Raw genomic sequence first — 14,321 nt, forward strand, 5'->3', positions numbered from 1 at the left:
GCATGAACACCTGAAATAACAGCTGACTGCCATTTTAAAGTCTGGCTCTAGCACGGTGATTGGCTGCTGGAGAATGAGGTGAAATGTAATATGTTAAAGAGAACGACTGTGATGAGCTGATTATATGCAGCTGCGGAGTGAATGTATATATATATATATATATATATATATATATATATATATATATATACCCAGTCTTCCTGAAAGAACTTGCGCTGAGCTTCATTTTACATCAATATGTAATTCACCTGTGAAATGAATTGCCAGTGGCCATAAAACAATGCATACAGGGATCTTTCAAGTCAAAAACAATGTAAGTCTGTTGCAGTTGTTAAACTGTTGCACTTTAATTACATACAAACACCAAATCATTTTTATTTGCATTGCTTTGGAATTTGCATGGGGTGGGAATCAGGCTGCTTGCCAGGATGGAGGCCAGGACATACCACTGAGAAAAAAATAAAATAAAGGGAGGGTGAAGAAGAATTAGTGAGCAGTAATACACATTCAATCGATTTTCATTAGGCTACTGTAATATTCTTATACTGTTTTATAAACGTTTGAAGACAAGTGCAGTGTTGTATGAAGTATTTGGTATTCCAGTGTATGGATGCAGCGATTAAAGGTAAGGTATGGAAGTTTGAGAAACCGGCTCGAGTGCGCTAGGATTTGAAAACACACAGCAGGACAAAATCTGCCACTTCCTTACAGAGCCCCTCCTCCAACACACACGAACACGCACATGACCAATGAGGGCACGAGATAAGTTTGTGCACAGATGGAAGGCTGACAGGCAGGTAGGCCATCCAGTTATTTTAGCCTTTTTGGTCGTGCTTTTTACAGTACTACGCCTTCCACAGAGGATATTTTTGTATGGATTTTTTGTCAAAGCACTTCAGATATTCATTGCTATTGGGATGTTAAGAGCATTCCATGGAATATAAAAAAAGTGTATCTCAAGCCGGTTTCTCAAAATTACCTACCCCACCTTTAACCAATTTCAATTTTAACAGTTCAGCTACACTGAGTGTTTTTGTTCTCACTCTCTAAACAACTACATTATGGTACGTTAAGGTTCCTTATAGCAACTGTTGCTCCTTGACTAATATGGAAAACTGGTTAATCGGGTTAATAAAGGTAAATAGGCACAGCAGCTGAAAATGCCAAAATGTTGTGGAAAGATCCTATAAAACCTCAAATTATAAGTACACATTAGGCTTGGTCGGTGTGACGGTATTACGGTATAGCAGGGTATTTCGAAATACCGTCGGTATGATTTTCAATACCGTGACGTCACAGACTGTGCGCCAAATCACAGATGCGTTTCATTCTATTACACTGACAAGGAGTTTTGACAGGGACGACATTGGTTGTAATGCACAGCACGCGCCAGCAGAGGGCAGGGGAGGGCAGTCCGTCTTTCCCGCTCTCAGAGCTCAGCACAGAGCTGAGCTGAGCAAGATGGCGGCAGCATTTGCCGGCCCCGAACTCGGACAACTAGTAAAAAAGAAAAATGCCTCTGCGCCTGTTTGGGACTATTTTGGGTTTACTCGTCGCCAGTGACTTCATCCAGCACAACGAGAGACAGAGGCACTTCTTTGGGAATGTTTAAGACGGGGTGAGTGAGTGTTGACATTTTTTAATCCTATGCAACTGGTTGATGGTTTTGTAGTCGAGGTCGGACGGTTTTAAAAACGAAAGCATTTACGTGCTAAACATTCACGCGAGTAATCCAATGAATCAAATGGAAATAAGGTTTTTAACACATGCACGGAATGATATTGCCAAACTAGTTAGTGAATATAGCAAACGTTATTCAATAAGTCAAGTATTTACTCCCGGAAAATGTTTATGTATGATGATATATTGTTAATTTAGCTCACTATGGAAACAACGTCGGACATCTACAAACGCGTCCTGTATCCGATCTCAAAATGTGCCATTTGCACAATGTGTCATGTATGCAGCCCTTGTTTTGCACTTGCGCGCACTTCGCGGCACTTGGCGAGCGTCTACCGGCTCGGGCTGCATTTTACACCGAACATATAATATACCGTTCGAAACATCTATTTGCCGCCGAACGCCACCTCACTCAAGTCGACCCAAGTCATACCGTCAGTGGCGGCTGGTGGAAAATATTTTTGGTGGGGCTGTTGATATAGTGAGTAAAACATTTTTTTTGGGGGAGAAATGACCCCTTAAATTGGGACTGATACCGTCCTATACCGTATACCACGGTATGATTTCAGCAAGGTATGACGGTATGAAAAAAATGATACCGCCCATGCCTAGTACACATTCATCCATCCTTAGTGTAATAATTGTAAAACCCTGACAAAGGTGATGTTTCCTCAGACTATTATCATAGCATCAAAATGTAAAATCATTGCATCCCTAGAGCCTTACAGCAGAACATTTCAAGTGAATAATAACTACTCCAACAGGCACATTGTATTCCAAGATAAGGGATCAAATAGCATTTGATAGATTTGAGACAATTTGATCTGCCCAATAATAGGGTACTGATATATTACCCTTTGTTGTAGTTTACGGTTTCACCACTTGATTGTCACTGTTGTTAATTTGCACATCTGTAGATTAATGAACTTGTGTATAGCTGGTGGTACAGACAGCAGAACTTTTTGCATTTTTCTTTAACAAATGCCACCTAAGATAATGGCGTGCCAACAATTACCACAAATGTTAACAGCACACATAGATTTAATTGTACAAAAGCAAATTAACATACCAAATGGTGCAGAGCTCCCACTGGTAAAGGTGCTCCGTCCCCCCTGTGGCAGGCAGACAAAGACATTGTACATCTGTATGTTATTTGAACGTTGAACTTTCACAAGTACTTATAATATATGTATTGTTAGAATAGTTTGCATATATTTAAAAAGATAGTCATGAAAAAAGACATCTGACCGACTAGAGGGATTTACAGGATGTTTACACAAATAGCTTAATATTGTGAATTGGACAACAGCATTCCTTCAAGGTAAGATAAAGTAATTGCTATACACATTCAGAAAAGTTCCCCAACAGCAAACACTGTCATCCAGGTAATGCCTGGTGTGGTTGTGGGTGGGTGATGGGAGCCTGGTGTGGTGGTGGGTCTGCTGTTTCCCCTGGTTGCTGATCACATGGCACCAAATGTAAGATATAGCTATCGGTTGGGTTGGGTGGGTCTTGGGGTGGTGTTGGTGTGTCAGGGGTCTCTTCTTGATCTGGGTTGAGTGTTGTCCAACCAACAAAGGGTTTGCAGTACAAATCTGTTTAAAAGCCAACATATTTATTTATTTATTATGTATAATACCAAAATGTTGCATTGGTTAGTTATCTGTTCATATATATTTATACATATCCACATCTGTTAATACAACCATTTCATTCATGCCTCCCCATTAGGGATGTTAAGATTCACCAATTCGCATCGGTGCACTGGCATAAACGTTCAAGATGCGAGTGCACCGGTTGAAAGACTGTACATCGGCTACAGTTTGGGTTGAACTCGCGATGCATCGATTGTAGCGTCTTTGCATTGGTAAAAAAACGATTCATTCATATAATATCCCCTCATCCTGTCAGCACTCAGTAGAGACGATCTCTGATTATTGCTTCGCACTATGGAGGCCGAGAGTCTCAGTTATCAACACACATGGAAGTCGAAGAGAAAGAGAAACACAGCGTACCGAAAAATACCTATAAATCAAACGTTTGACAACACTTCGGATTTTTCAAGAAAGACGGTCAACTTGAAAAATCGCTCGCAAATTGTAAACGATGCCGTGCCGCTTTAGTAGTACGAGGAATTTAGCGACGCACATGAGGCGACATGGCTGCGGCTGAAGAGAGAAACCTGAAAGTTAGACATACGTGAGACAGACGTGTTCTGGCAGAGAGAGTGGTGTTTAGTTTACAGCAGCCTGCGACGGCCAATAATAATTTAAATGTCTTCCGTACTGTAAGCAGTTATGAAAGAGCTGTTTGTGAAAGGTTATTTGTATTCTTTATTGTTCATATAGAACCCACTGCTTTCTGCTCACTGGTGCTGCTCACTGGTGAGTTAGCCTTTGGATGAGTGTTAAGCACATCAGGCTGGCAGCTGTATGGGCATTGCACTATTGTAGTTGTTATTAGCGCATTGTTAATCATAGGCAATGCATCCTTAAATTGTTTAACTGTGAGGTGTTATAGAATTGTACTCTGGAGAGTTTTTTAAGGTAAAAAAGGTAAAAAATAAACAGCATGATGGGATGTGCAGTGCTAGTAGAGAGAACCAAATATGTAAAGCACTTTTTTGTTAATGTATGATTTGCTTAATATAAGGAATAAAACAAAAATCCTCTGTTGTACCATAATGAAGTATCATTATTTTGCATCGTGTTGAATCGCATCGTATCGCCCCGTATCGTATAATGTTGAATAAAATCGTATCGAACTGTATCGCAACAGGGGTGAATCGTATCGTATCGCATCGCTTGGTGTTTCAAATGTATCGTTAATGTATCGTATCGTTGGCAACGTATCGAGATGCGCATCGCATCGGCCTCAGTGATGGAGATTGTTGGGGCAGAATCTCTGCTCCGCCGTTCTTATATGAGCGGGTTCTCAAAAGAAGGAAAAATTCAAAGCAGCCAGGATAAGGGTTAAACAATAATCTGCTTTAATGGTGCAAACATACAAATACTTCACCTTATCACGAAGCACTCTTCAGAGTACTCCGGGCTCAGGTTCTACCACCGTGTGAGACATGTCTCAGGAACGGCCAGTCAAAAACAAGAGCGCGAACCAAAGGAAAACACAGGCTTTCATACTAAAAACACAGGAGGAGGTGTGTGCGTGCTTTCCCCCAGAGGTCATCTTATTGGGAGAGACCAACACATGGCCTGTCGCACCCAATCAGTGCGACACAGCAGAAGAAACCGGGAAACAAAAAGTCTCTTTCAGTTTGACGAAAACCAGATAACTTTTGGTGTCTGGTACGAACCTGCTCTAAACAACAAGTTTCCTTATCTTATTTCACATCTTGCACACACACATCCCCTTTATGGCCCTTTGTCACTGTGTCCATCTTCCCCCCCTCAGGTTACCACACACAAGTTAAAAGTATGTTTTAAGATATAGTTGTTATAGTTGGCTAAATATACGTAATACATGTAAATTACTTTCATATCAATAATAACGAGGAACATATTACCTATGCTCTTAAGCAGTATTAGAGATGCTTTTCAAATAGTCAAGCTTCACACAGGCCTAATATAGAGAACACACTAATTTGTCCTGCAGCCTTTCCAGCCATTTGAGCTATTGTTCACATCTTTACTTCAAATAAAAGGTTTCACATTGTATATTTCCAGCTTCCTTTACACATACTGTTATTATTAATACAAAGTAATTAACCACAAACATCTATTTAAAATAAGTAGATTTCCCTGATAATTGACATGCTGAAAATCTTAAGAAGAATGTCCCCTCCCCCAGCTCTCTCGTCCCTGTCATAAAAGCTGCTTCCATTTCATATAGAGTAATAAAACATGTTTAAGCTAATTTCTCCACAATGTTTGTAGCCATTTAGTACCCACACATGAAAGAATAAAAACAGAGGTATAGTTGAACAGTAATCACGCAGCACATATATTTACTGCAATGAAAACACACACATTTGCCCTAAGCACCCTCTTCTTTTATGATGGAAACATTCCAGAGTTTTGGAGCTATCCCCAAATAAGGATGTCCCCTGCTCACATCCCACTCTAAACACAAAGACTTCACCTCAATATATTGGGGAGTAAAAATATACTTTGTCCCTTAAAATTTAACACACATGAATATATATAAGGTGACATTAAAATGAATATACCAGATTTAACTTTCCTGCCATAACACGGTACTTTAATACTTGAAATAATTCAAATAATCCTTCAAGATGCACATCCCTACTCCCCATATTAGTATTTCATTTTACTTTCTGTTTCATCTTATTCTATTTTAGATGTATATATTTGACTTATTCCTGCATGTTAGTTTTGTACCTACGTTGTTGGACTAGTTTCTTGTTGCACTATTTTATTTCTTCTTGTACTGTTTGTATGCTGCATTGTTGGAGGAGCCTGGGAGTTAAGATTGTCATTGGCAACAACTACGCTGTAGCTGTGCATATGACAATAACACCTTTGGATATTGAATGTTTGAAAACAGGAACATGGAATACACACACATACATTATAAAAGATGAAATTTGGCCAATGTGCAAAACATGCAAAAAAAGGCAACCCTAATCTACCTAAACTGTAAAAAAAAGTCAAATTGATTGAGTATGTTTATAAATGTTTATAAATGTTTACAGCAATCAAACTGATCGCTTCAATATTTGCAAAAGTCAATGGTATCCCCCACACTGGGTTATCATTGGAAAATGGAAGTTTGATAAGTGAACAAAATGTATTTATTTAAGTTTTGGCCTGCAATATAATTAAGACTCATATGTGAGATTGTGCGAGAGCTGTCACTGGCTTTATTTCTAGACTTTGCTATCCATATGTGTAGGTGGGAAAGATGTGCTGGGTCAGGTCACTTGAGAAGACGTGTGTGGGGGCCGGAGTGTAGTGCTGCGTACCGGTACGCCGAACCGGTACTGGACTTGTAAAAAGTTTCGGTTCAAGTCCGGTTAAAACCGGAACGTCGGGAACCGGTACTTACGTATATTCTCCTTTTTGTTCTAAACCATCTAAAACCTTTCATAGATCGAGAAATTTGCGCTGAGAAAAGACGAAAAACATTGTTTTGGCTTCTGATATGGCGGCCATTACTGAACTCACGAAGTCTCGCAAAATATCGCAACTGCTCGCGAGATCTGTGTGACGTCAAGGGAAGCTGGCTTAGACATAGTGGACACTGACGGCGTGGGATGCTGGTTGCCATATATGGTAGTGTAGCTAAGCTAACTCCTTTGTACGTATGGTGATATAGTGTCTGCCGAAAGAGCAACACTTCACCCAGACAATGTCAATATGCTGTTGTTCTTGAACAAGAACACATAGACTTGTACTCTTGCATATTGAGTCTTGTATGTACATCACTATGTATGTAGTTGTGTTGTGTAGTTAGTAACACATGTAGAGTTCTAGAAAAGACATGGTGTAGACACAAGTTGGAAGGGGGCACAATAAACCTGACGAGTTTGAATTTGAGTTGATTATGAGTTTATTTTCAATTGATAATTAGCTAAAAATAAGTTCACTTTAGTTACTCACACAACTTGACACAAGTCCGGACTTATAAGTCCGGACCTGAACCTGAACCTCTGGACTTGAGTCCGGACCTGAACCTGAATGTGAGTCCAGGTACACAGCACTACCGGAGTGTCTTCAGTGCGCTCTTTGTGCACCACAGAACGCATTGTAGACACAGTCTGGTACTTGCATCTGTTCTGCTATTGTTTACTGCTATTTCATGTTATCTTGGATTTTTTTCATCAGCTCCACAACTGACCACGAGTGTCAGTACTATACTGTTTCAACCATCTCCTCTGCGCTCCGATGGTGGGGAATGTGATGGCGAGACAGTGCTGATGAAATACTAAGTGGAATTTGATTTGAGATTTGAGTTGGCTTACTTCTTTTACAATTGAAAGATGCTTATGGAATTAGTTATGGCTCACAAGCATATGCACAAATAACACTGATGGTTTGAATGTAGGATTTTTAAGAAACGTGTGATAGTAACTGAAATTAAATATGTGAGAGGTTGTATGTATAATGATGCTTATAACATGTATTTATACAATCTGGCTTCAATTCACCACCTCACCATCTGCATTACATAGACAATTTCCCCTGTCACCATAATCTTCTGTCAATTAAAAAAAATATATAGATTAAAACTTTTGCATGGGAAGTGGCATACACCTCTTTCAAGCCCTGTTTTGTGCATACATAACAGTTATAAATGAGACCCCAGCTCTTTAAAATGACTCTCTTTGTTGCTTTGAAATAAACAGGACAAATCAACACCACACATTGTATAACAGATAGTCAATATATGCATGAGTGACTCGTGCAGATGGTTATTAAATAAATGCAATCTCACCTGCAACCATCAGATTGTAGATGACCTCCACATTTTCGAGGCATGTCTTGGTGTATGTGGTCAGCTGGGCATGCGTGGGCATCAACACCTTTGTTTTAGATGCCACCCTCTTGCTAGGGGGATACGCCAACAGCAGCAGGGGCTTCAAGCCAAGGGCATGCAACTTTTCCATCTGGGAAAGTAGTTGTTGAGAGGTAGAGAGATCAATTAGATAAATACACAAAACTGTTGTTTACATTTGTTGAATTTATCTGCAAGCTTGCCCTGAAGTAGCATCAAAATAAATCATCTACACTAATATCCTGGCATCATAATAAAAACAATGATTTGTTCATAATGTTTTGTCGAATACATTTGGGATTTTTAACTTATGAGACATTTCCTAAACTTCCTTCACATAATAGTTGATTCTGTTTGAAAATCATTAATCATGAATTATATTCTCATTAAAGGTAGGGTATGTAAGTTTGAGAAACCGGCTTGAGATAAACTTTTTGTTATATTCCATGGAATGCTCTTACAGTAACATCCCGATAGCTATGAATATCCGAAGTGTTTTGACAAAAAATCCATAAAAAAAATTCATCTGTGGAAGCCGTAGTACTGTAAAGAGCACGACTAATTATTTTAGCCGACCCGGCTGTATAACTGGACGGACTACGTGCCTGTCAGCCTTCCATCTGTGCACAAACTTATCTCGTGCCCTCATTGGTCATGTACGCGTTCGTGTGTGTTGGAGGAGGAGCTCTGTAAGGAAGTGGCAGATTTTTTACGGCTGTGTATTTTCAAATCCTAGCCTACTCGAGCTGGTTTCCCAAACTTACATACCCTACCTTTAATGATACAATTAATACTGTGGATGTGAAGCAATACCAGTTAATTTATAATCCTCTGACAAAGTAATAAAACTACTTTTCACACTTTTGGTGAATGAGATAATTCTGTAAACTACATACCAGAATGGTGGCGTCATCAATAACGTGGGACTTGATTTGGTTTTTTGTCATTGACGAATTGGAATTTTTCTATTTTCTTTTTCAGTCTCACATTTTTGGGCTGTGTATGGTTACATACTGGGCAGATTTTATTACCACAGTAAATACTTTGCCTACAGCTTGGGCAGGTCTTTTTTTGGGACCCTCCAGCCATTTGTAGGAGTGAGAGAGTGAGTGATTAAAAGAGAAAGTGAGAGAGAGTGATTGAAAAAGAGAAGGTGAGAGAGTGATTGAAAGAGAAAGTGAGAGAGTGATAGAAAGAGAGACAGTGAGAGAGAGAGTGGCTCTTAAAAGTGCCGTTGGTTTTATATGTGTGTGTGTGTGTGTGTGTGTGTGTGTGTGTGTGTGTGTGTGTGTGTGTGTGTGTGTGTGTGTGTGTGTGTGTGTGTGTGTGTGTGTGTTGGTGATATAGAGTTGTAAAGAAGCTGTAAAACAGGAAAAATAAAAACATGATCAGGATTATTTAGAATAACAGTAACATCTGTGCATTACTCTATTATGCAATAATAATTTAGTATAATTTATACTGTGCATATTCTTATATTATGAGGGACATGGCATACAAACAATACAGCCTCGCGTGAGGCAGTCGCAATTTTTACAGGCTCCCACTACCTGTTAGCATCTGGCATCTGTTAGCATAGATCTAGCTCTCCGGCTTAGGCTCCATCTATGTCCATCTATGTTCCATCTTTAACGCCATTGATCTGTGGAGGATCTGCCGCGGTTTGAGGGCCTGCCGTCCACCCATTTCTGCTTCTGCTGGTGGTGGTTCCCACGGCTGAAGGCCGCTATCCACCTGCTGTTAGAGGCCTACTCCCACCTGTTGGGTGCTACTGTGCGGGGGAGGCCTGGTCTGGAGATACCGCGGAGAAACCGGAGTGTTGCCACACTGCTGATTGCCTATTTCCTTGCTGCTGTCCTGACGTGGTTTTGCTTCGGGAACATCGTGGATGCTGTTGAGCTGGTCTGGGAAAATGGCAAATGTCGTGTTTCTGCTGTGCCTTTTTTTGACTGTGCTGGACAAGGAGAAGTTCGCTAGTCATCCTGACAATTCTGCTGGATGCGGGTCCGTTCTGCCGCCCGCAGTGGACATCCCCTGTACAGGTTCGGATGGGTTGCACAAACAATTGCTAGTTGCACTGTCGCGGACATTCATTTCGTCAAATGTCTGTCTTTCTCACATGCCTGCCACAATGGTCCTTCAGAATTGTTTTTTGAACTCTAATCTCACTTTTGCGAAGTTTGCTGGTGACTCTAGAACAGCTGAAAATGTATGTGTGTTGATTAAGAGGAAAAGGTGCTTGGTATTTTTATTGTTGTTACTATCAGGAAATGTACAGCCAAATCCGGGTCCACCTGGTAGTTTTAGTCAAATAGCTACTCCTGCTGATTTTAGTTCTAGATCGGGGTTAGGTTTAATTCATTTAAATGTGCGCAGTCTGTTACCTAAATTAGATTTTGTCCGTATTTGGGCGAGTTCAACTGATGCTGATGTCATTGTCTTATCAGAAACGTGGCTAGACAAATCGATCTTGGCCTCTGACATTTACATAAATGGTTACAATGTATATCGCACTGACCGTCCTAAAAAAGGTGGTGGCGTTGCCATTTATGTGAAAAATAAGTTTTGTGTAACAAAAATGGTTTCCAAATCTGTTAGTAAACAACTAGAATTTTTAGCTGTGAATGTCGAAGTAACAAAGGGTCAACAGGTCATGGTGGTGGGTTGCTACAGGGCCCCCTCGGCTGTCAAGGACTCCTTATCTTCATTGGCAAAACTGTTATCTCAACTTTCCTACAAGGAAATAGTGCTGCTTGGTGATTTTAATTGGGATTGGTTAACTTCTGTGTCAGAGGATTTTAAAAACCTGTGTACCTCTTTGAACATTACTCAGATTATAGACAGTCCTACTCGCCCAAATATTAAGTCCCCAAATAAATCCTCCTTAATTGATCTAATTTTAACAAATGTTCCATATAAATACTCATCTGTGGGAGTATTTGCTAATGATGTGAGTGACCACTGTGTTGTAGCCACAATTAGGGACACTAAGGTCCAAAAAGTTAAACCACGCATCATCACAAAGAGAGATAAAAAACACTTAGTGGAGCAGGGTTTTTTACATGATCTGTTTGATTTTGATTGGGGAAAAATCGATCTGTGTGCTGATGTAGAAACTGCATGGTCTTATTTTTATCTTGGTTTTATAAAAATTATAGATAAACATGCACCTCTGCGTAAATTTAGAGTGAAGGGACGAAACAATCCCTGGTTTTCTGCTGAAATGTCCAGTCTCCTTCATGAGAGAAACAATGCCTGGGCAAAGGCTAGGAAATCAGGCTCAGAGGTAGAATGGCTACGCTTTAGGCAGCTAAGGAATAGCTTTACTTCAAATGTCAAAAGTGCTAAGTCAAAGTACTATTTGTCAGTTACCACAGAAAACCTGAATAATCCTAGTAAATTTTGGAAAGCCATAAAATCGATTTCCACTGGTGATATCCCAAATGAGCTACCTCCGTACCTCACCACAGCATCTGGCATTATATCAGACAGGGCCACCATGCTAAATTGCTTTAATAAGCATTTTGTCTCTTGTGGCTCTCTGTTTGATTCTGTCACTGACTGTGCTTCTGCTTCTGTGAACGCTCCAGTCCTTGACTCTGAACAATGTGGTCTGGAAAACCCTTTCAGTTTTACTCCTTTAACTGTTGGTATTGTCCATGAAGCTTTATCCAAGTTAGATCCTAAGAAACCGGCTGGCCCGGACAACGTAGAACCTTTCTTTTTAAAGATAGCTGCAGATTTTATTGCTCCACCTCTTACTTCTCTTTTTAACCTCTCCCTCAGCACAAATACAATTCCTAAAGTATGGAAGTCTGCTTATGTCCTGCCTCTACTGAAAGGAGGGGAGGCAACTATTTTAAATAACTATAGGCCAATCTCTAAATTGTCAGTTTTGGCTAAGGTGCTCGAACGACTTGTGAGTGAACAAGTAAAGGAGTTTTTATGTATAAATGATATCCTGTCTAAACATCAGTCAGGCTTCAGGAAGAAACATAGCACCATCACTGCAACAATGAAAGTGGTAAATGATATTACTAGTATGCTAGATAATAAACAGAGTTGTGCAGCTCTGTTTATTGACCTTTCCAAAGCGTTTGACACCGTTGATCATCGTGTCTTAAAACAGAGGCTACTCAGTACTGGCATATCCAGCCATGCAGTGGGGTGGTTTGTGAACTACCTCTCTGAAAGGTCCCAATGTGTTCACTTTGATGGGCTGTCTTCTGAGTGGTTAAACATTGCTAATGGTGTTCCTCAAGGTTCTGTTTTAGGTCCACTTTTATTCTCCATATATATCAACAGTTTAGGTGAAAATGTGGATGAAGCTACTTTACATTTTTATGCGGACGATACCGTGATGTATTGTGCAGGTCCCTCCATTCAGGAGGCGGTTGTTAAATTACAGGCTGTTTTTAACATTATTCAGACTCAGCTCTCTGAACTAAAGCTTCTTTTAAATGTGGATAAAACCAAGATAATGCTCTTTTCAAAAGCTAAAAAGTCACCAGAGCCTGTTTTAGATATTGTATCAACGCAAGGAACAAAACTTGAAGTTGTTGCCTGTTACAAATACCTTGGTATCTTGCTTGATGACTGTCTCTCTTTTAAACTTCATGTCAATAACCTGCTTAAAAAACTGAGGGTTAGGCTAGGTTTCTTTTTCAGGAATAAGTCCTGTTTCTCGCTTGAGGCCAGGAAAAGGCTAGTCACTGTGACCTTTTTACCTGTGCTGGACTATGGTGATCTGCTGTATATGAATGCACCTGCCAACTACCTAAGCAAACTAGATGCTGCGTATCATAGTGCTCTGAGATTTGTCACTAACTGTAAAGCACTTACTCATCACTGTACACTGTATACCAAGGCAGGTTTACCATCACTCACTGTACGGAGGCTCAGTCACTGGTACACTTTTATCTATAAAGCTATGTTGGGCAAACTCCCGTATTATATCTGTTCATTGATAAAGCAGAAAGTTGCAAGCAGCTATTGTCTGCGATCACAGGATATAGTCTTGTTAGATGTGCCAAGAGTAAGGACTGTCTTAGGTAAGACAGCTTTTATGTGCGCAGCTCCACTTGCTTGGAACAATCTACAGGCAAAATTGAAATTGAGCATTTTTATTTCTTTGAATGTATTTAAGGCATGTCTAAATGAAATGCTTTCTGACACTCTGGGTAGTTGTAAATGTTGAATATGTAAATATGATATCCTCTGTTGTTTGTATGTTGTTTTTATGTTTCATGTGGAACTAAATGATGCAGGTCTCCCTTGTAAATGAGATCGATGATCTCAAGGGACTAATCTGTCTAAATAAAGGTTTGAAATGAAATGAAATGAGACACAATATACAAACAATACACAAAATGAAGAGAGTGCAATAATAATTAATCTGTGCATTACTCTATTATGCAATAATAATTTAGTATAATTTAAATATCTTATATCTTCTACTATATATTTTAATTGTACAATGTAAAAATCCCAATGTCCCCACTGGCCAGTCAAATCTTCTGGAAAAACTCCACGTCCACATTTTCTGTTCCACTCCATCGCCGATTCCACTATTACAACTCTGTGTTGAAAGCTGTCTTTACAACACATGGGCAAATACAAGCATTTAACATATTTTTCTAACAGGCACCTCCACTATCCAACTGTGCCGGGGACAGCTAATGTCATTTAGCTTTATAAACTATAAATGCTATCCAGCTGTATAAACTATAAATGCTATCCAGCTACAAACTTTGACCGGAAAGCCGGAGGCTAGCTGAACGTGGCCGCTAGCTTGCGCGTAGCCTATTGTAAAAGCTAAACACACTACAAAACTCAACATAATATCCAGGAATGAAACGCTATTGAGACTGTGCTACATTGGAATAAATGAAAGTAATATCATTTCGTGTTTTAAAGAAATAAACTCCCCTTGATTTTAGATACTTACTGTAGTCCGTTGTGAGATGTAATGAATGAAAGTGACGTGATCGTGGGCAACGTCACGTGGCTACGTCACTGCCGTCAAGCGCGACATAACGTTGCCGTGGTAACGACGGCATCTTCTTCTGGTTTATCGTTGTTATAAAAAAATGATTATTATTACTATGAATTATCAAATATGAATGTAATTGTCTTTTAAATAACGTAAACTAAAGGGAACAATCTAG

At 39.7% G+C, this 14,321-nt stretch overlaps 1 protein-coding gene across 5 annotated transcripts; it reads right to left on the reverse strand.

Moving 5' to 3' along the window:
• Positions 1 to 322: 322 nt before the first annotated feature.
• LOC307028733 (uncharacterized protein) lies at positions 323 to 14,229 on the reverse strand. 5 transcript variants are annotated; one of them, XR_013805087.1, is made up of 6 exons: positions 14,102 to 14,229; positions 9,051 to 9,514; positions 8,095 to 8,266; positions 3,025 to 3,275; positions 2,750 to 2,792; positions 323 to 448 (listed from the first exon to the last, which is right to left on the reverse strand). XR_013805087.1 is itself a non-coding variant. In XM_079664001.1 (5 exons), the coding sequence occupies exons 2-5, from the start codon at positions 9,099 to 9,101 to the stop codon at positions 412 to 414; spliced, it is 303 nt and encodes a 100-aa protein (XP_079520127.1). In that variant the 5' UTR covers positions 9,102 to 9,514; positions 14,102 to 14,229; the 3' UTR covers positions 323 to 411. The 5 variants fall into 5 exon arrangements, 1 of the variants encoding a protein (XP_079520127.1); XR_013805086.1 differs by having other exon boundaries at positions 2,750 to 3,275; positions 9,207 to 9,514; XR_013805088.1 differs by having other exon boundaries at positions 2,750 to 3,275; positions 14,102 to 14,222.
• Positions 14,230 to 14,321: the final 92 nt, after the last annotated feature.

This window comes from Notothenia rossii, assembly GCF_949606895.1.
Source record: "Notothenia rossii genome assembly, chromosome: 2".
Lineage (NCBI taxonomy): Eukaryota > Metazoa > Chordata > Actinopteri > Perciformes > Nototheniidae > Notothenia > Notothenia rossii.

Bases quoted from the DNA above. Each gene is read 5' to 3' on its own strand.
- LOC307028733 (XM_079664001.1), bottom strand. From the start codon at position 9,101: ATGACAAAAAACCAAATCAAGTCCCACGTTATTGATGACGCCACCATT. The intron at 8,267-9,050 runs GTATGTAGTTTA...CTACTTTCCCAG, and splicing joins TTGATGACGCCACCATTCTG to ATGGAAAAGTTGCATGCCCT. The intron at 2,793-8,094 runs GTGAGATTGCAT...TGCCTGCCACAG, and splicing joins CTACAATCTGATGGTTGCAG to GGGGGACGGAGCACCTTTAC.